At 46.3% G+C, this 20,177-nt stretch overlaps 1 protein-coding gene across 1 annotated transcript in view; it reads right to left on the bottom strand.

Moving 5' to 3' along the window:
• Window positions 1-17,507, bottom strand: part of LOC119440446 (uncharacterized) — a 31,823-nt gene extending 14,316 nt beyond the window's left edge. Inside the window, exons 1-2 of the mRNA XM_037705353.1 lie at window positions 17,445-17,507; window positions 17,283-17,340 (exon numbers count right to left, since the gene is read on the bottom strand). Coding sequence (XP_037561281.1) covers window positions 17,283-17,340; window positions 17,445-17,507 — 121 coding nt within the window. The remainder of the gene's footprint in view (window positions 1-17,282; window positions 17,341-17,444) is intronic.
• Window positions 17,508-20,177: the final 2,670 nt, after the last annotated feature.

Genomic DNA, 20,177 nt, shown 5'->3' with positions numbered 1-20,177 from the left:
TTATAACATTGTGAATATTACGTTTCCAGCGAAATTGACCATCTACGCAGATTATAGGAGTATGTTTTTCTTTTTTTTTCTGGGACAGAGATTACTGAGCTTGTAACTATGTGCATGCAATAACGCTATGAAATTGTTGCAAAGATGGTCGAATTGTAATTCAATGCGCATAAATCTTTAGAACGAAGAACAAAATTATCCCTCCTCACAAAACTATCAATCTAAATTCTCGCCATGTAGACATTGTCAGATTTTTAAATGCTTCGCTGCTGTATTCGAAAATCCGTAACAATATCTTATGCGGCGGGCATGTAAACTACTTGCAAAAACTTTTGCTCAGGTAGCTGGTATTGTTGGGATGTACCGACACTATTGCTTTACTCAAGTAAAATTACTCTTGTATAATGCACTTTCTTATTTCCACCTTAACTATTGCGAATCGATAACGAGAACTGCCGCGTTTCTGGATATGCAGCGAATTTGTCTAATCCAGAAAAAATATATCCGTTACGTATATAACGCGTCATATGGCTCACCAACTGCGAATCCCTCCCGGAGTGACCCCTACCCCTCGGATTAAAATAGGAGAAGATTGCTTCAGCCATATTTTGCCGTCTATTTTATATACCTTACATGTTTTTTTTTGCCGTTGAAATTATTTCGTCACTTGTCAATTATGACTGTTTGCTTAATTTTTGTTACTTCTTTTTAACTTTTATCTTTGTATGTTTGACATTGTGCAGCTGCCAAGCAATGACTTCAGGGGCTGCGAGCCTCGTCAAGCGTCCAAAAAGCAGCTTTCTTCCGCAGTCCTCCCATAGGTATGAGGGTACAGTATGCATGAGTGTACCTGAATAAGTGGTTGACATGATAGTTCAGCAGAAACCCACTAGTTGGGCAGAAGTAATTAAATAGAAAATGAGACATCCACCCAATCGTAGCAATTGCTACAAAGAAAACCCATACGGGTATCTCGAAATAAAAGCCTCGCAGTTGAAGAAACCTTCGTCCCGGTCCGGGACTCGAACCCGGGACCACCGCCTTTCCAGGGTAGCCGCTCTACCAGCTGACCTAACCAGGCGGCTAGCAGATGGTAGGGCGAAGTTGGATTTATCAGAGAGAATGTAGCAATTGCTACGATTGGGTGCATGTATTATTTTGCACTAAATTAGCGTACAAGAGATGGCAAATAAAAAAAAGAGGGATCGACATTCGGCCATTTGCTTCCTAACTAAATAAGGGTGGTGTCACGGGCGCAAGGACGCACACGAACAGGGTTCATTCGACCACAAGTTGTTCCAAATATAACGTCCCGTGCTGTAGCTCCCTTTATCATTTCAAGTACGCCATGCCTCCATTACACAGCACATCATGTGACTCAGTTCACCACTTGGTGCGATGCGCTCGGCTGCCTAGGCAGTGCACCCTCGGAAGGCTGGGCCACGTGGGCTACGCTTTCGCTGTCACGCCTGGGAAAGCATGACGCCAATGCTGAGAGGAGGAGGAGGAGGAAACAACTTTATTAAGAAAATTTTCAGGGCGTTGTAGGTGGTCGCTTGTCTGCGGCGACCTCTTCCGCCCAGGCAACGATTCCTTTTTGGAGCTTTTCTTCAGCAGACCGTATTAGGGTCTCCCATGTCGTTTCAGAGGGAGCTGGCAGAAGCTCTCTGGGTGGGGGAAGACCCTCGCATTCCCAGAGGATGTGTCTTTGGTTTGCCATGGCATTTTTCTCACAGTTTTGGCATATTGGGTCAACCTCCCCATCTGTGAAGATCGCTAAGCGATGAGGAGTGATAAGGCTGTTAGTTTAAATTCGGCGGAGGATAGTGGCCTGCGCTCTGGTAAGGTTGCTGTGTGGTATTGGGTATATTCTCCTGTTCTCTTTGTATAGGTTGGTAAGCTCGTTGTAGGAAGTCACTACCTCTCCCATCGGGGGGTCCGGTTCCAAGGAGAGCGCGACCCGGTTTGTTAACCCGCGGGCCACTTTATGCGCTTCCTCGTTGCCGGGATTTACCGAGTGAGCGGGGACCCAGACAAGAATGATTTTGTTCTGTCTTCCTGATTGAAGTTTGTCAAGATCTTGGCTGTATTTAGTCCCACACTGCCCCTCATAAAGATGAGAATAGCGCTCTTAGAGTCGCTCAGGACAGTATGGGTAGTTGGGTTCATGATGGCCAGCGCTATGGCCACTTCTTCGCCCTCTTTGATTGATGCGGCTCTAGATGAGGCCACATTTACGATTCTAGATTTTCCGTCCACGGCACTCAGGGTGTATGTTTTGTGTGCCTGGTTGGCGGCATCGACAAAGACCGCGGTTTGGTCTTGCTCGTGCTTTTCGCGTAGTTTGTCTGCCCTGGCTTTTCTCCTGCCGTCGTGCCTGCCTGCCAGGGTGTTTTTGGGTATTGGCTTGATTATTATGTAATGTCTGATTGCGGGAGGTAGTGGTGCTCTGCCTCCCGTGGTGTATATGGGTTTAATGTTCAGTCTACTCAGGATGTGTAGTCTCGTCATTGTATCTGATAGCCGTATTATTTGCGCTGTTTTGTGTGCTTCGATCAGCTCCTCTAGGGTGTTGTGCATTCCAAGTTGGAGGAGCTTCTCGGTGCTGGTATAAACAGGCAAACCTAGTGCCCATTTGTACGCTTGTCGAATTAAAACTTCTATTTTAGTTTTGTCTGATTTTCTCAGATAATAATAGGGGAAGCAATAGACTATGCGGCTGATTAGGAATGCCTGAATGAACCTGCACAACTACATCTCCTTCATTCCTCTGTGCCTTGTTGGCCACTCGCCTGTACAGTCCACAAATTTGTTTGGCGGTGTTCTGCAGTTTTGTGAGGGCCGCGGTATTCTGCGTGTTGTGTTGAATAAGCATGCCCAGCACACTAATTGTCAGAACCGGAGGAACCGGGCCGCTTTCCAAGACAATTTTGATCGGTGCATGTTGTTGGGTGTCAGTGTCTAGCGTCATTTTGGCTTTATTTCTAATGATTAGGAGTTCGGATTTCGTGGGGGAGCATGTTAGCCTGTTGTGTCTGACATACTCTTGCACAACATTTACTGCCTCCTGTAACGTGTCATTTATCGCACCATCCGAGCCGCTGTTTTGTCCAGATGGTAACATCGTCCGCGTATATGGCATGTTTGATGTGTGGTATCCTGTTTAGTTGTTGTGGTAGGTTCATCATGGTGATATTGACGAGTAGGGGTGAGAGGACGGCACCTTGCGGGGTGCCTATTGTCTCTAGGGTAAGCTTTTGACCACGCACTTCAGCCAGTTGGATGGTTGCCGTTCTTTCTTTGAGAAAGTCGGAAATGTAGGCGAAAGTTCTCTCGCCTACATTCAGCTGGGATAGGCCATTTAAGATGGCCTGATGAGCTACATTATCAAATGCTTTACAGACGTCCAGGCCCAGTATGGTACGAGCGGCTCTTATTGGGCGTGGATCTAGAATGTCTTGTTGCAGTTGAAGCATAATGTCTTGTGTTGATAGACACGCTCTGAAACCGATTAGCAGGTCAGGTAGTAGGTGTTCTGTCTCAACGTAATGGTTTATCCTGTTTAATATTACATGCTCCATGACCTTGCCTAAGCAGGAGGTGAGAGAAATTGGTCTAAGGTTTCCCGGTTCTAACCTCTTGCCTGGTTTCGGTATGAATATGACCTTGGCACGTTTCCAGCTAGGTGGAACTTTTCCTTCGGTTCAGTGGGTGTTAAAGAGTTTAGTGATTTCGCTGATCGAGCGATAATCTAAATTTCGGAGCATTTTGTTTGTTATGCTGTCTTCCCCGGCAGAGGCAGTGGTTTTAATCTGGCTGAGGACGACTCTAACTTCTGCTACGTCTATATCCCTATTTAAAGCTGGATTGCTTTCTCCTTCATATTTAGCTGGTGTGGGTATGTCCTAGCTGGTGTTCAAGTATTTGCTCTGCAGTTCCTGTATTAGGTCATTCTCCTCCCCAGTATAACAATGAATGAGTTTCTGCATGTTCTTACTTGTGATTGATTTGGTTTGTTCGGGGTCTATTAGATGTCTGAGTAGAAACCAAGAGTTCTTGTTAGCTAATTGACTACTGAGCCGGTCACACATTTGGTGCCAGTGTTCTCTGCTCAATGTTTGCGTGTGTTTCTCGATTTTTTGTCGATTTGAGCTATCTTCCTACGTAAGGTCTTGTTATTTTTATTGTGACATCCATCTCTTCTGGATACTTTCCCTAGCCTCCCACAATTGTATAAGCCGTGAGTCAGGGGATGGGGGATCCTCCTCGATCTCGGCTTCGGTGGTGGCCTTGTTCGCGTCCTCAATTAGGTTGGATGTCCACTCTTCCAAGTTTGTGATTGCGATGTGTTCCCTCTCGTTTCTAATGTCTCTAAAGGTGTCCCATTTAGTATGTTTCACTTTGAATTTTCCTTTCTTGATTTTACTGAGCGGAAATGTGGTGGCTATGATGTAATGATCGCTGCCTGCATTAGTTTCTGTGTTTTTTCCATTTGGTGAATTCTATGTTTTTGATGAATGTTAGGTCGGGCGATGTGTTTCCACAGACGCTGTTACCTACTCGGGTGGGGCGTTCTGGGTCTGTGAGCAGAGTTAAACCAAGCTCTAGAGAGGTTGTCCATAGGCTGGTCCCTTTCTTGTCACAAGACTGATAGCCCCATGTCGAGTGGTGAGCATTGAAGTCGCCTACTATAATTAGTGGCGAGCTTCTGGCATGTTTCTGCGCCTTTACAATAAGTCTGGAGGCAACTATGCCCCTGTTCTTTGGGGGGTGATAGGCGTTTAGAATGTATAAGGTTGGCTAAGCTTTCTTTCTGGGGAGGATTTCTACGAAGTTGTAGGATATATCCTCGATCCCGAGTTCTATCGTGTTTGCGGTGAGGTTTCTATGTATCATGAGTGCCGTGGAGGGATTACCGCCCTCCGTCACTTTCGCATTGAAGGTTGTGTAGCCAACAAGTTTGGCGTTTACGCCAGTTTCTTGAAGCGCAATAATATCAGGTTTGAGTGTAGAGTGATTGATCCTATATTCGAGATCGCGTCTTTTGGCATGGAACCCTCTGCAGTTCCATTGCCAGATCATAATTTGGTCGCTGGCCATCATGAATGCGTAGGGATTTCCACACGTGGTCCGTGTGTTCTGATTGGGCCCCCTGCTGGGGGTCTTTGATCTAAGCTAGTATTATTAGGCACATCAACTCTAACTAGGAGTTGCGATTGTGCAAGAGGGCTTTGTTGTTGTTGCTGTGTCAGTGTGCCTATGTTAGTTATCTTGATCTGATTAATGCCGGACAGCATGTTTTCGATCGCGGCTTCGATTCTGGTGAGGCGAGCCTCAGTAGCTGCCTGAAACTCAGCCTGTTTGGCTTCTAGCTCCTTAAAGCGCGCGTTGATTGCGGTTTCTGGCTTGGCTATTCTGAGTGTCGAGTTTTTTACTTTTTCTCTTTGATGATGATGCGAACACGCATAGGCTGTCCGTTTAAGTGCTATCGCAATGCAAGTTTCAAGAAAGTTTATGAGATTTTCAAAAGCTACATAAAGCGCTCGCAAACACACCCAGGCTATTGCCTGTGCACGCTCCTGCACATTTTTCTTTCCTGAAGGTTCTTGTAAACTTTATATCCGGTACAACAAGTTAGCGAGCTCATCCGCACTTGCTACTGGTGATGTAACAGGCACATTCAACTCAACACAAAAGATCCCACCTAGTTATGCCTTACGCGACGTCGCAACGAGCTGTCCGGATAGCATAACAGTTATAAAAACTGGAGAAGTGGAGAGGGGACTGTTTCCATCATAAACTACACTAGAGCACATTCACATCAAATGATTCTAACGTTCAGTATCGATTACTTCAAGTCCAAAATTTTGTGACCTCTACTAATGGACGGTCATAATTTTACTTTATTTTTATGTCATCTTAGCTGAAGCCCCTAGCCACCTTATCCGGCCTTTTCGACACGGATGCTTTTTTCAAGGTTGCCTCATAATCTCTACACGTGCTCCCGAAATTGGATCGTCCTTGCACTAATGATGTGAGTGAGAATGCGCGTCGCACTGCGGTGCCATGTCTTCGTGGCGAAATTTCGTTAGAGATTCATTTTTCTGTTGATCTTCCGCACCTCGTAATGATTTTACCTGCCACCTACTCATTAGATCGTTTCTATTTTCCTTCCATCGACACGCACAGACTCACGACTGATGCAATGCGAAACTGCAGAGCCGGAAATAAGGCCCATGAATGCACTATAAAATTCCTAGCATTCAGGTGAAACTGCGGATCTGCGATGAGCAGGTGTGGCGAGTCTGGGGTTACCTGAGCGGATGGAAAGAGCTAGGAAGTTATTATTCACTGCGTGATCACCCTCCATGGAAAGCATTTTGCTGTCGAAGGGGCTACAGAAAGTTATTGCGGTTCAAGTTGGTTGTAACTTTTTGCTCGGTTTCATTATTTATTATTTTTTTCCGGACATAGTGTTTTAGTATGAACCTTGTATTCTTTCGCAAGGCCCATTGCTGAGAACTAAAGCTTTTATGGTTGCCTTCGACTGTGCAACGCAGTCTATCCACGTTACGAAATGAACGCGCTGCTTGCTGCTATAATTTGTTGCATTCTGCAAGCTTTGTACGCCTTCCTAGTGACACGCGCACTCAAAAAAAAAAACAAAAAAAAAACACGGGTAAACTTTATGCCTCTCCTCACCTTCTTCGCATTCTTCGTTTAGTATGCGCATAACTCGCATGATTTTGTGCCCTATTTGTTGAGCTTGTTACCGTAGACGAAACAACAAAGAAAGTGGTGCCATTATTAACTTTGTGTTGAAAAATGAACACTCGTTTATGCTTGAAACTGTTGTACCGCTTTCGTAGAGATAGCGCAATTCCTAGACCGAATATTGTAGCTGAAGCATAAATGCTGTGTCTGTACTTGTACGCGTGCTTCTAGGTCAGTGCGCATGATGACGCTGTCTCTGGCGCTAATTAAAGACCTGACCTCAGTAGCAGATGTCTTAACGTGAGATGCCAGTGTCTTTTATCTCACGTTGGAATTGAAGGTAATTAGCAACATGATGGTCTGGCTTGCACGCGAAGTGCCACGCTGTGTTTCAATACTCGCGTAGACGACAAAGTAGACCATTAAGTGGACACCGGCCACCTTAAGTCTCTTTAAAATTCTCACTAAAACGTAAACGTCTCACTAAACGTAGCTTCGCGCAGACAGCATCGAAGTCAAAAACGATGCAGGCTACTTTTCTGTTCAAACAAGATGGCGGCTGAACAGGACGCTTGTAAACTCGACGGGATATATACGGGAAGGTCCTCTGCGCACAAGAATACGTAGACACATTTCCCGGTGCCCTTAGTATAAGACACATAGTGGTTTTCATAGATTCGCCGGTGAAAAGAATTAAAATACAAAAAGAAAAACTGTCGTTTAGCTCAGCTAACCCTGGATATGCAAAGCGAAAGCTTGTTTTTTTTTTCTTTTTTTTTTTCGTCCAAAGCCTGCCATTATCTACGGCTGTGGTCCCGCTTCCGGCGTTTTGCGAGCCGCAAGGCTCGCTCTTCCATCAGTCTCCGACGCTAGCTTCGCGCGTTTGGCATTCCGGACCCTCTCCAGTGAAGCAGTTCGCCGGGCAATATCCGCGAGGTGTTCAGACGCCGCTTGCCGACGACGGCTCAAAGCCTCCCGCTCGCGCGCCAACGCTCTCAGTAGACGGCCCGACCTCGCTCTCATCCATGGCCAAGCTCGTACGAGCGCGGCGCTCCTCTTAGCCAGGCGCGCGGCGAGTCACCTGGTCAGGCGCTGACCCAGCTGTGGAGAGCGCATGCGCGAAGCCGGCGGCGGTAACGGCGGCGGAGCTCGGCGTGGCGAGTCATGTGAAGCGTTGCCAAGGCTACGGCGCAGCTGCGGTCAAATGAAGGTCAAATTGTTGGCGATGTCGAAACTCGACTCGATTAGATTACTAAAGCTTTCGCTTTAATAAAGAGAGGTTTTGGCAGTGCCGTGTTACGGTACAGTAAGTGCCGTATATGGTACAGTATTACCGTTCCGTACTAACGTACCGCGATGGCCGAAGACGTTTTAGCTGCGGTGTGCTTGATGCGTATGGTAACTTGTTAATGACGAAAGTGGCTAACGTTCAGGCCTTGCAGAATACAAGAACTATGTGCTGAGTGCGAAATAATATTTTGGCAAATACTAGAAAGCTTTAGCTTGCCATACACATATTATTCTTTACGGAAGTGCCGGTTACGGCAAACTTGGACGCCAGTCCCAAGTCTAGTGGTGATATTTTGTGACGCTTTGTCCAACAACACGTGAAACCTTTTTTTGTACGTAGGTGTTATTGTCGAAGCAATATATAAAGTTAGGACAGTTGGTTGCAAATTTCACCGCTGCCGTCACTTTACACCAGCAGATAGGTAGAATATAGTTAATTACTGCCATAAAAACTCGGTGCCCCGTCTAAGTGAAGTCTGCTTCACTAGATGGCGCCACCAACCCAAAGTGTCATTTTTTTTTGCTACGCTTTATATTTTGCTTCATTAGTTGATTTTTGTTTATTTTAATCTTCTTTTTTCTCATTCGACCCGAGCATATTACTCGCCGGTTACGAAGGGTACGGCCACAAGTTCATTTCAGCTTAGCTCAAGTTCCGGTTAGAAGGGATGTCATACTTGCTGCCACTTCGCCGCGTCGCAGAAGGTGAATTAAATTTAACTCGTCCTTTGATCCTACCATGGTGAAAAACGCACGCCAGACACGGACATGCACGGCGTGGACTCTACGACCGACGCCAGTTTCTCGCTATGTTTTCTCTTGGTCCGGCTCGGCCCGCAAAACACGGTGCGCACGTTACCGTATGCGGTAGAGATTCCTTACCATCTATAGTATGCCGTACGGAAGGTCTTTCCATACGGTAAGGTGCGCGCATGCGCAGTGCTCTGCCGGCACGCTATTACGGCAATTACCATACGGTAACTTGTCACTGCTAAAACCCTCTAATGTGTGCTTTTCTGAACTATCGGTTTTGTCACCGCGAGGCGGCGTCACGTCGCGGAAGCGCCTTCCAGACGGCTCGAGACGCGTTCCATTACTTGGCCTCGAAGATGTCTCGCCTGTATCCTTAGCTGTCTACGTAGACTGTCTCCGATGCTGGTGAAAATTGGAACACACCCTTATTTACCCCAAGAAATGAGAACTTAGAAAAGTCACGCAAAGGACGCAATCCGCGATCATTAGTGCTTATTCTCTGCGGTCAACCTTTGTGCGTGCGGTGTTCTCGTCAGTCAAGCCCGTTTCACATGGTGCGAATTTGACTGCGTTTTCGCTCTTGCGAATTCGCAGTTGCAGCAAATGGGCCATCAGACCCTTCGTGCGTGCGATTTTTCGATGTTCGGAGTGCTGAACTTCTTTGCGAAAACGCACATGCGGCAAGTACGCGGAAGCAATCAAAACGTGCATTGTAGACACGTCATTGCGGCCTGCCTCTTAATTCTTGTTTTGATAAAGTAACGCAGCCAAACACACAAAAAAAACTGTCGTGAAAACAGTTTCTGAGATGCTTTACTTTGTTTTCACCGAAGCGAAATGACGCCAAGAATAATTCAATCCGCCGCTAGGGGCTAGAAAATGCGAAAATCGCAGCTGCCGCGCTCAGTGCGTGTGAAACGGCAATGCGAAGTTCGCAATTGCGGAAATGGTAGCTGCTAAAAACGCAGTGTGAAATCGCACCGTGTGAAAGAAGCTTCAGTTTGCGTTGAAGCGATAGACAGCATGAAGGTCACTTCGCTCGCTGGTGCAGCCGCGCTTCCTCACGCCAGCGTTCTGAAAGCGAATGTCCGCGGTCATACAGTGTGATGTGTTAATGTTTGCATGTGCGCGCGGACACCATGACTGGTATTTATTTAGTAAGCGAGTATTTCCAAGTTTATACGGCCAGTAAAACTACTATCCTAATTTGTATCGCTGTCTACTCATTTGCTGTCGCAATCGATGTTTCGCCTTTCGAGCGAAACAGCGGCTTTTTTATCTGCATGGCTGTACACAAGCCCATGCAGATTCTTCGAAAGTGCGCGTAAGGTCAGCTGCATTCCCGCTCGGTATGGGCACAATTGAAGAGCAGAGGTTGGAATGCGCCCCGAGTGGCCAACGTCTTCGTTGTGCCCGGCTCGGGTAAGTTGACGCATGGCAGCCACTGAAAACCCCGTTTGCCGTGTTCAGCGTCAGGTTGACCGAGAGCAAGGAGATGCAGGGTGAGTGCGCGAAAAGTGTCGTGCGAGTGGGGAGTGATGGGTGGAGAGCTGTGGCAGTGATGCTCGTAGTAGACGCCAGTCGTTGCGTTACCGAAGCAAGCTGGCCTCCGCGTAATGGCTGCACTTGCTTCGCTTTTGCCTTCCGGTAAATATTTAAGTGAATTTTATAAATATATTTATTTTACAGTCATGAGGGAGGTATAAAACTGTAAAATATATATATATTTACAAAATTCCCCTAAATATTTACCGGAAGGCAAAAACGAATCAAGTGCAGCCGTGACTCCGACAATTAACCATGGCCCTCAGTCCCCAGTGGCTGCGGACCACCTGACCAAGGCGGCGGTCTGACCTGCTACGCGGCAGAGGGTGCTAAGAATCTCTGGGTCCGGACAGGCCGCCAATGGAAACTGAACCTGGCAACGTCGAACACGCGCACCCTCTCGAGGGAGGCTAGCTAAGCAGGGTTATTTGAAAAATTATCAGGCATTGCCTGGGATATTATTGGCCTTAGTGAGGTTAGAAGAACTGGTGAGGCTCACACAGTGCTGACTAACGGCCACGTCCTCTGCTACAGAGGTCTTCCAGACAAGAGAGAATCCGGGGTAGGATTTCTAGTCCATAACAACTTAACGGGCAACATTGTTGAATTCGACAGCATTATTCAGAGGGTAGCAGTCGTCGTAATAAAGCTGAATAGGAGGTATAGAATGCAGGTATTACAAGCCTATATGCCCCAACCTCCAGTCACGATGATGAAAAAATAGAAGAGTTTTATGAAGATGTTGAATTAGCAGTGAGAAAGGTGCAAACTCAGGATACTGTTGTCATGGGCGAATTCTATGCAAGTGGGGGAAAGCAGGCTGGTGAGCAAGCAATTGGCAACTGCGACATTGATTCTAGAAATACTAGAGGTGAGATTTTAGTAGAATTCGCGGAAAGAATAGGCTCCGAATAAAGAATACCTTCTTTAGGAAGCGCAGCAACAGGAAGTGGACCTGGAAAAGCCCTAATGGAGAAACAAGGAATTAAATAGATTTCATACTCTCTGCCAATCCAAGCATAGTGCAGGATGTAGAAGTGTTAGGTAAGGTAAAGTGCAGTGACCATAGGTTAGTGAGGTCTAGGATTTCTCTCAATTTGAAGAGAGAAAGAGTGAAATTAGTGAAGAGGAAATAGGCCAACTTAGAGGCAGTAAGGGTAAAAGCAGACCAATTGAGGCTGGTGCTCGCAAACAAATATGCAGCTTTAGAAAATAAAGATAAAGACAACATAGAGGTAATGAATGAAACCCTAACTAGGTTGATCTCAGAAGCAGCAATTGAAGTGGGAGGCAAGGCACCAAGGCAACCAGTAGGCAAATTCTCACAAGAAACAATGGACCTAATAAAGAAACGACAAAACATGAAAGTGTCCAATTCAAGAGATCAGATAGAATTCGCTGAACTGTCAAGACTGATCAACACGAAGAAAGTGAGTGATATTCGAAGTTATAACATGGGAAAGATTGAAGAAGCCGTAAAATATGGACGCATCATTAAATCAGTAAGAAGAAAGCTTGGAATAGGACAAGGCAAGATGTATGCACTGAAAGATAAAGATGGTAATATCATCAGCAATTTCGATGACATAGTAGAAGCAGTGGAAGAATTCTACACTGACTTGTACTTTACCCAAAACAGCTAAGCTACTTTCATTCGAAATAGTGATGAACCAGATACAGAGGCTCCTTCTATAACTAGCGATGTAGTTAGAAGGGCCTTGAAAGACATGACAAGGGGAAAAGCTGCTGGAGAAGATGGAATAACAGTAGATTTAGTCAAAGATAGAGGAGATATCATGCTTGAAAAGCTTGCGGCCCTTTATACGCAATGCCTCACAGCGTCAAGTGTACCAGAGAGCTGGAAGAATGTCAAAATTATACTAATCCATAAGAAGGGAAACGTTAAAGAATTGAAAAATTATAGACCCATCAGCTTGCTTTCAGTATTGTATAAAATATTCGCCAAGATAATTTCCAATAGTATCAGGGCAACACTTGACTTCAGCCAACCAGAGAGAGAGAGAGAGAGAGAAATTTATTTACAGAAAGGCAGAGAGGTCGGCCTGAGCTGTAACTTGCTCTGGCCTGCTACTCTACACTGGGGAGAAGGCACGGGGAGGAAAAGGGCTGATGGATGATAATGATAAGAGGAGGAGGTGTGTATGTACAATTTTACAACGTTGTGGCATCTCTAAAGCCGTGCGTCTAGTCCAGTGGCTTGTAGAAAGACTAAAGCGGCACTGGTTATCATGGCTGCGCTGTTTGCATTGGGCCAAGGACCTAAAAGAAACTCGTCTGATAGGGGCCTCTTATGGACTTCTGCAATTGAAGAGACCAGTTTCTGTCGTTCTTGCGCGTACGCGGGACAAACGCAAAATATATGGTCAAGTGTTTCGGGTACCTGGCAGTATTCACAATTGGAGCTAATGCCACTGCAACCAATCATATGTCTGCAACGACTCGTGAATGCGACACCAAGGCGTATCCGGTGCACGATGCTTGATTGGCTTCTTTTGAGCTTGTGAGGAATGCGGTATGTCATTTCTGGGCCCCATTTATGCACTCGCTTGTGTTGATGATCTGGTTGGGTCCAGTGCTGCAACGTACAATTGCGTATTACGCAACGAAGTAGGTCATTTGTGTCTGTCCGTGAGAATGGAATGCGTACTTCAGTCGCATTATTTGAAGCAGCTTTCGCTTCAGCGTCTGCCTGCTCGTTCCCTATCACACCACAGTGCGAAGGTATCCACTGAAAGGTGATAATGTGGCGATTTCTGTTTGCAAGGTCGAGAAGCTCTGCGATTTCTATAGCAATTGAATAATACGGGCCCCGCCTGAGAACACAGTCAATGGTTTGAAGAGCTGGTTTGGAATCGCAGAATATCGTCCATGCACGAGGAGGCTCCTTGGAGAGAAATCGAAGTGCCTCCTGGATAGCAGGAAGTTCTGCGGCAGTTGATGTTGTCCTATGGTCTAGTTTAAACTGCCGTGCGACGATCATATGTGGAATGACGAAGGCTGCAGTGGAGGCATATGGTGTGACAGAGGCATCCGTAAACACGTGTATGGTGTCACCGTACTTTGCATAAAGGTGACACAGAGTAAGCTGCTTAAGGCCAATGGGTGCAATGGACGTCTTTTTTGTAATGCCGGGAATCTGCAGAGCAACAAACGGTTTAGGCAGAACCCATGGGGGTGTTATCGGAATACAGTCGGGAGAAAATCTTGACGGTACAATATTCTGATGACGCAATAGAATCCTTGAAAAGCTGCAACCTGGCTGTATGGCAGGGAGCGATGACAAAGGATGGTGTTTGTGTCGGGTCAACACGCGGAGGTGCAGTCGAAGAGGCTCGCAGATCAAGTATACAGCAATCGGGCAAGCACGAGCTTCCGCTATTGTTCCATTGGTTGACGTTCATCGTGGGAGGCCCAAACATGTGCGCAATGCTTGAGCTTGAATGCTCTCCAGGGTGCGCACACAACTAAGTCCCATGCTTGAGAGCGCTGGCATGCTGTACCGTATATATCCTATGAATAGCGCTTGGTACAGTTGAAGTAGCGATGACTCCGAAGGGCCCCATCTTGTTCCTGCAACGACGCGAAGGACGTGAACGAAACTCCTCAGCTTTGACTTCATTGCAGCGACGTGTCTTGACCAAGATAATCCCCGGTCTATGACTACGCCAAGGAATTTGTGGTGTGTTACTGCAGGTATCGCTGTTCCATTAACAATTATGGGATACCTGGTCATTCGTTTTCGCGTGAATGCAATCACGGAACATTTTGCTGTTGAGAGCTGAAGGCCTTGACGCCGCAAATATTTAGCTGTGATTGTCACTGCACGTTGGAGTCTAGCACGCATTTGGGGACGGGTAGCTCTAGATGCCCATATGCATATGTCGTCCGCATATGCGCTAATATTTAGCGTGTTAGGAAGTTCAGATGCAAGGCCAATCAGTGTAATATTGAAGAGAGTTGGACTGAGAACTCCCCCTTGTGGAACACCTCGGTGGATATCGTGCTGGCCGGTGTCGCCATCACTTGTCGAGATGTACACGGTGCGGCCACTGAGATAGCTAACTATCCATGCATATAGCCGGCCACCGACGGCTAAATCTTCCAGTGCATCAAGGATTGCATAATGGAGAACATTGTCATATGCACCCTTAATATCCAGGAAAACAGCTCCAACTAACCGGCGGCGACTTTTTTCCTGTTCAACAGTGGAGACCAAGTCGATAACACCTTCGATAGAAGAACGGCCTCTTCTGAATCCATTCATAAAATCAGGAAAGCAATTATTGCTCTCTAGGAACCACTCCATCCTTGACAAAACCATTCTTTCCATTACTTTACCGACGCAACTGGCTAAGGCGATCGGTCTATGGGAGGAAAGCTCGTTAGGGCACTTCCCCGGTTTAAGTAATGCTACAATGCGACTGCACTTCCAACTATCTGGAACATTTCCAGACTCCCATGTGGCATTATAAAAAGATAGAAGGATACGTCGTGCTTCTGTGCCAAGATGGTGGAGTGCAGCGTATGTGATTCCGTCAGGTCCTGGTGCCGATGAGCGTCGGGAAGCAGAAATTGCAGCGTCAAGCTCTTGCATCGTAAAAGGTACTTCGAGTCGCTCATCAGGTGATGGGGGCGCGATGGTGACAAGCGATGAGCTCACTGCATTTGACGTGTCCACAATAAGTTTACAGTAGTACTCTGCTACCTCCAATTCGGTCCGGCGTTGATGTAGAGCCACGGCACGGAATGGGTGTTTTTGTTGTGGAGATGTCTGAAGACTTCGTATGACCCGCCAGGTCTTTGATAGAGGTTGTCTCAGGTCTAGGTATCCACAGAATGCCCTCCAACGCTGTCTGTGAAGCTTGTCAAGATGACGAAGAACATGTCGTTGAGTTCGGCGACAGTTCGAAAGATCTAACGGTGATTTTGTTCTGTATCGCCGTTCTGCGCGGCGATGGATTGCACGAAGGGCCTCATATTGTGTGTCGACCGATGATCTGTGTCTCGGTACGCTAACCTCTCTGGTTTTGTCCCGCAGGGTAGACGCAATGATACCCTCTATTGCGGATGGAGATGTCAGACTCTGACAGCCGGCATCGACAGACGTCTTAAATAAAGTCCAGTCTGTTTGACGGATGCAACGTGAGGCTGAGTGGCGAAACCAGCTAAATTGAAAATAAGTTTGGAGGTAGTCACTACCGTGAGTCTCTACATCCGTCGACCAGCTTGCTCAGGACAGAAGGCTCCTTGACACAAACGTTAGGTCGAGACAACTGCTGTAGGTTGTCCCACGAATAAATGTAGGAGATCCGTCATTGAGCACATATAATCCTTGACTGCACATAAAGTCGGCCAAAGTTTTGCCACGAGTATTCGTCATAGTGCTAACCCACAGGGGATGGTGTGCGTTGAAATCACCAATCACAATATGCGGACCTTGCGATGCTTGCAGCACAGACATCAGGTGCGAACAATCAATCCTCGCTCGTGGGTGGATGTATCCTCAAATCACTGAGAACGTGCGCCATCTGTGCTTTATGGTAAGGCATACGTAATCGTTAGTAGTATGTGATGGGGACGTCATGTCTGAAGTATACCAGATCATGACGTACACAAACTAATACTTTGCTTGAGGGTTGGTCGTTACGAGACCATATCTGGACATATCCAGAAATACGGAACGAAAAATTCATATTAGGTTCACAGATAACACTAACTGGAAATTGGTACTTAAATACCCGCTGTCGGAAATCCGACAAACGACCACGTAAACCTCGAGCATTCCATTGCATAACAAGTGATTGTCGCATCCGTTCTTCAAAAATCATCGCCGTACTTGTTTAGTGAAGAACCACTAGAAGTGGTTCCAATACTTCAAGTAGCTGCACGGCAGCCTTAGCAGCCGGGGTATTTAGGCTGGAAAGAATCCTGCTCATTGAGCCCATCAAATTTTTCAGCATACTCTGGACGTCAATATCGTCCGTCTTTTCAATCTCTTCATTACGTGTAGGAGCGGTTCATAAGGGGGTTCCCGCAGGCCTTGAAGGTAACGAGGGCTACTGAGCCTCCGATGTGTTTGGGGTTGATGACGAGTCGCCTTGCACTTTCGCAGAATATAAAGGCTTTGGGGCACGTGTGTCTTCATTCCTCACACGAGGACGTGGTGGAGGCTGCACTTGAACCGTCGATCCTTCTACGCGAGGAACTCTGTGGCCCCGTTGACGTCGGTGCCTTGAACGGCGATTGCGGCGGTGGATAGCCTTTGCCGCTTCCCTGTGCGTGGAATGGTCTCGAACCACCTTCTTCAGAATACCGATTTCATTCCTGATCTTTGGGCATTCTTTTGAGGTTGCGTCGTGGGCACCAGAACAATTTGGACACTTTGCAGCAACGTTGCAATTGCTGTCTCCATGAGGTCCACCACAACGTTTGCATGTTACTGCACCCCTGCAAACTGCACTGACATGTCCAATTTTCATACACTTATGACACTGTAACACCTTTGGCACGTAAGGGCGTACCGAATGCCTCACATATCCAACGTTGACATGTGTTGGCAAAGTTTCCGATTGAAATACTAGTTTCACACATCGAGACCGCCCAAAACGGCGAAAGCTGAGCACAGGAGCCGACGATGACAGCAGCTTCGCGAGGTCAGCGTCTGTAATCTCAATGTCCACGTCGTAGATGACGCCTGTTGTCGCTTCCTTGCCGTATGTGAGGAATGCGCGAACGGGGATGCTTCCCAACTGAGTGATTTCTTTCAGTGTTTCCAGAATGGTCTGCGTATTGACTTCCACCGTAAGTATGTTCTTTCGATCGTTTATACGTATTTCTTCCACTTGACCAGGGGCAGTTGGATCAAAATATTCCGACAGGCTCTGCCTATTCAGTGAGTTGAAGTTGTACGCTGTCGTGGTTGGTACGTACGCCATAGTATATGACTGCTGGTCACTTGCCTTTTTCGTCGCTTGACGACTGGTCGGTGATGTCCTCCTTATCTTCCTCTTCAGACGTCTGCTTGACACCAAGGTAAAATCACTGTCCCAGCCCATATCTTCAGCTGAGGAGCCATCAAATGACTCAATCGGGACCATGCTGGGGTCGAAGCGGTCACTCACGTCGGATGCATAACGAAGGGGTCGTTCAGGACCCAATTGCTGGGCGGGGCTCGGGTCCCCCATTGCAGAGGACCACGTTCCCCAGTGTTCTTGCCACTGATTGCAGAAATCACCGAAGGTAGAATACAAAACACAAAGAGCTCGAAGCTGAAGCTGCTCTCTACGATCACTTCTTCTTCCTCCCTTCAGCCAACCAAGAGAACAGGCTGGCTTCAGGAAGGGATATTCTACGATGGATCATATCCATGTCATCAATCAGGTAATCGAGAAATCTGCGGAGTACAATCAAGCTCTCTATATTGCTTTCATAGATTATGAAAAGGCATTTGATTCATTAGAGATACCAGCAGTCATAGAGGCATTGCGTAATCAAGGAGTACAGGAGGCATACGTGAATATCTTAGTAAATATCTACAACGATTCCACAGCTACCTTGGTTCTGCACAAGAAAAGTAGAAGGTTACTTATCAAGCAAGGGGTCAGGCAAGGAGACACAATCTCTCCAATGCTATTCATTGCATGCTTAGAAGAAGTATTCAAGCTCTTAGACTGGGAAGGCTTAGGAGTGAGGATCAACGGTGAATATCTCAGCAACCTTCGGTTTGCAGATGACATTGCCCTATTCAGCAACAATGGAGACGAATTACAGCAAATGATTGAGGACCTTAATCGAGAAAGTGTAAGAATTGGGTTGAAAATGAATATGCAGAAGGCAAAGATAATGTTCAATAGCCTGGCAAGGAAACAAGAATTCAGGATCGCCAGTCAGCCTCTAGAGTCTGTAAAGGAGTACGTTTATCTAGGTCAATTACTCACAGGGGACCCTGATCATGAGAAGGAAATTCACAGAAGAATAAAATTGAGTAGGATTGCATACGGCAGGCATTGCCAAATCCTGACTGGAAGCTTACCACTGTCGTTGAAAGAAAAGTGTACAATCATTGCATTCTACCGGTGCTAACTTATCGGGCAGAAACTTGGAGGCTAACAAAGAAGCTCAAGAACAAGTTAAGCACCGCACAAAGAGCAATGGAACGAAACATCTTAGGACTAACGTTAAGTGACTGGAAGAGCGGTGTGGACCAGAGAACAAACTGGGATAGCCGATATTCTAGTTGATATTAAGCGGAAGAAATGAAGCTGGGCTGGCCATGTAATGCGTAGGATGGATAACCGATCGACCATTAGGGTTACAGAATGGATACCAAGTGAAGAAAGCGATCGTCGACGTCGGCAGAAAACCAGATGGGTGATGAAGTTTGGAAATTTGCAGGCGCAAGTTGGAATACGCTAGCGCAAGACAGGGGTAATTTGAGATCGCAGGGAGAGGCCTTCGTCCTGCAGTGGACATAAAATATAGGCTGATGATAATGATGGTGATGATGATGATGATGATTTATTTTATGGGATCTTTGGTGGCGACGAATATCCGCCACCTGCGGTGCGCAACAACCGGGGCAAGTAGCCTGCATGTGCGTACATTTACACAAGGGTGTCATTGGCCTCTGAAAATTTCTTGAAAATGTCGCCTCTCTTCTCTAAAGGTTTCAGCAAAGAAGCGACCTCTTTAAAACGTAGTCAGGGAGAGAATGACGCGTGCACTGCACTGACAACTGGCAGGATTATTCAACTGGCCATGATCTGCCATCGAAGAGAAATCGTTACCTGATATAACGTCTGGTTATTTAGTAGTATTAAAGCTATGTGCATCGACAGTTAGAAATAAGCGGATACGTGTCAATTCGGTTATGCGAAATAATTTATAAATAAAAATAAGCGCGCAGTCCCACCATATTGCTTTTAGCTTTTGTTAGAATTGACTTAAATCGACACCAAGCGGATTTGGCTAGCTCATTTGCAGCGTTAGGCGTATTATACTTCGCCACCACTCATCTTGTGCATGCATAACTAGCTACGCCGGCGGCCAAGGCCTGGTCTTCTCGTTTTCAAGCACATCACTCTCCGAACTAAGCTGTGAGCTCATCAGCATAACCATTGCTGAGATGAGCAAATTGCGCTATAAAAATTTCTCGAGGACATGTTGTAGGCTGTAGCAGCGCATTGAGAATAAAAAGTAATCAAATAGGACATTGAGAATATGATTCCTGCTCTGAAGCGCAAATGACGATAAAGATAACGGTTTAGTAAATGTGCGACATGGTGAGGTAAACTTAGTTCATTTTGGCAGGAGATAAAATAACATTCGAAGCAGATTACTGATTCCCGACAGGTTTCTGCGAAGCCAGCGTGGGGCTTCGGGGTACTGACGAGAATAATTGCCGGGGACAACCATCAGACTAAAAGCTTTTCGCTGAACATATTTATGAAATGCAAACTTAAAAGCTAGAGAGATTTTAATGCGAAAGTCAAATTACCACTAACGAATAAAATAGTCGTGGACTCCACACTCGGCAAAAAAAAACGTGAGGAGACGAAATATCCTTATTTTTCTCTTTCTGCGTTGTGATCCTCCGCAAGCACTGCTACTTGCGTGATCGCCGTTTTCATCGATGTCATAACGAGAAAGTATACGTATAAGGAAAACTGTGTTGATTGCTTGAAGCTAATTGTTATTATTAATCGCGCATGAGCACTACGCACGCAACATACGAGTAGTTGCGGATGGGATACTGACGGACTTCTACAGGCTGCACGAAGCGTTGTAAAATATTTTTGGGGAAATCAAAAGCGAAGCTGAATAAACGATACCTTCACCAAAGAAAACATAATCTA

The sequence above is a fragment of the Dermacentor silvarum genome, chromosome 2 (assembly GCF_013339745.2).
Source record: "Dermacentor silvarum isolate Dsil-2018 chromosome 2, BIME_Dsil_1.4, whole genome shotgun sequence".
NCBI classification, from domain to species: Eukaryota; Metazoa; Arthropoda; class Arachnida; order Ixodida; family Ixodidae; genus Dermacentor; species Dermacentor silvarum.
Note: the sequence above shows the minus strand (reverse complement) of the source record. Positions and strands in the feature narration are given on the sequence as shown.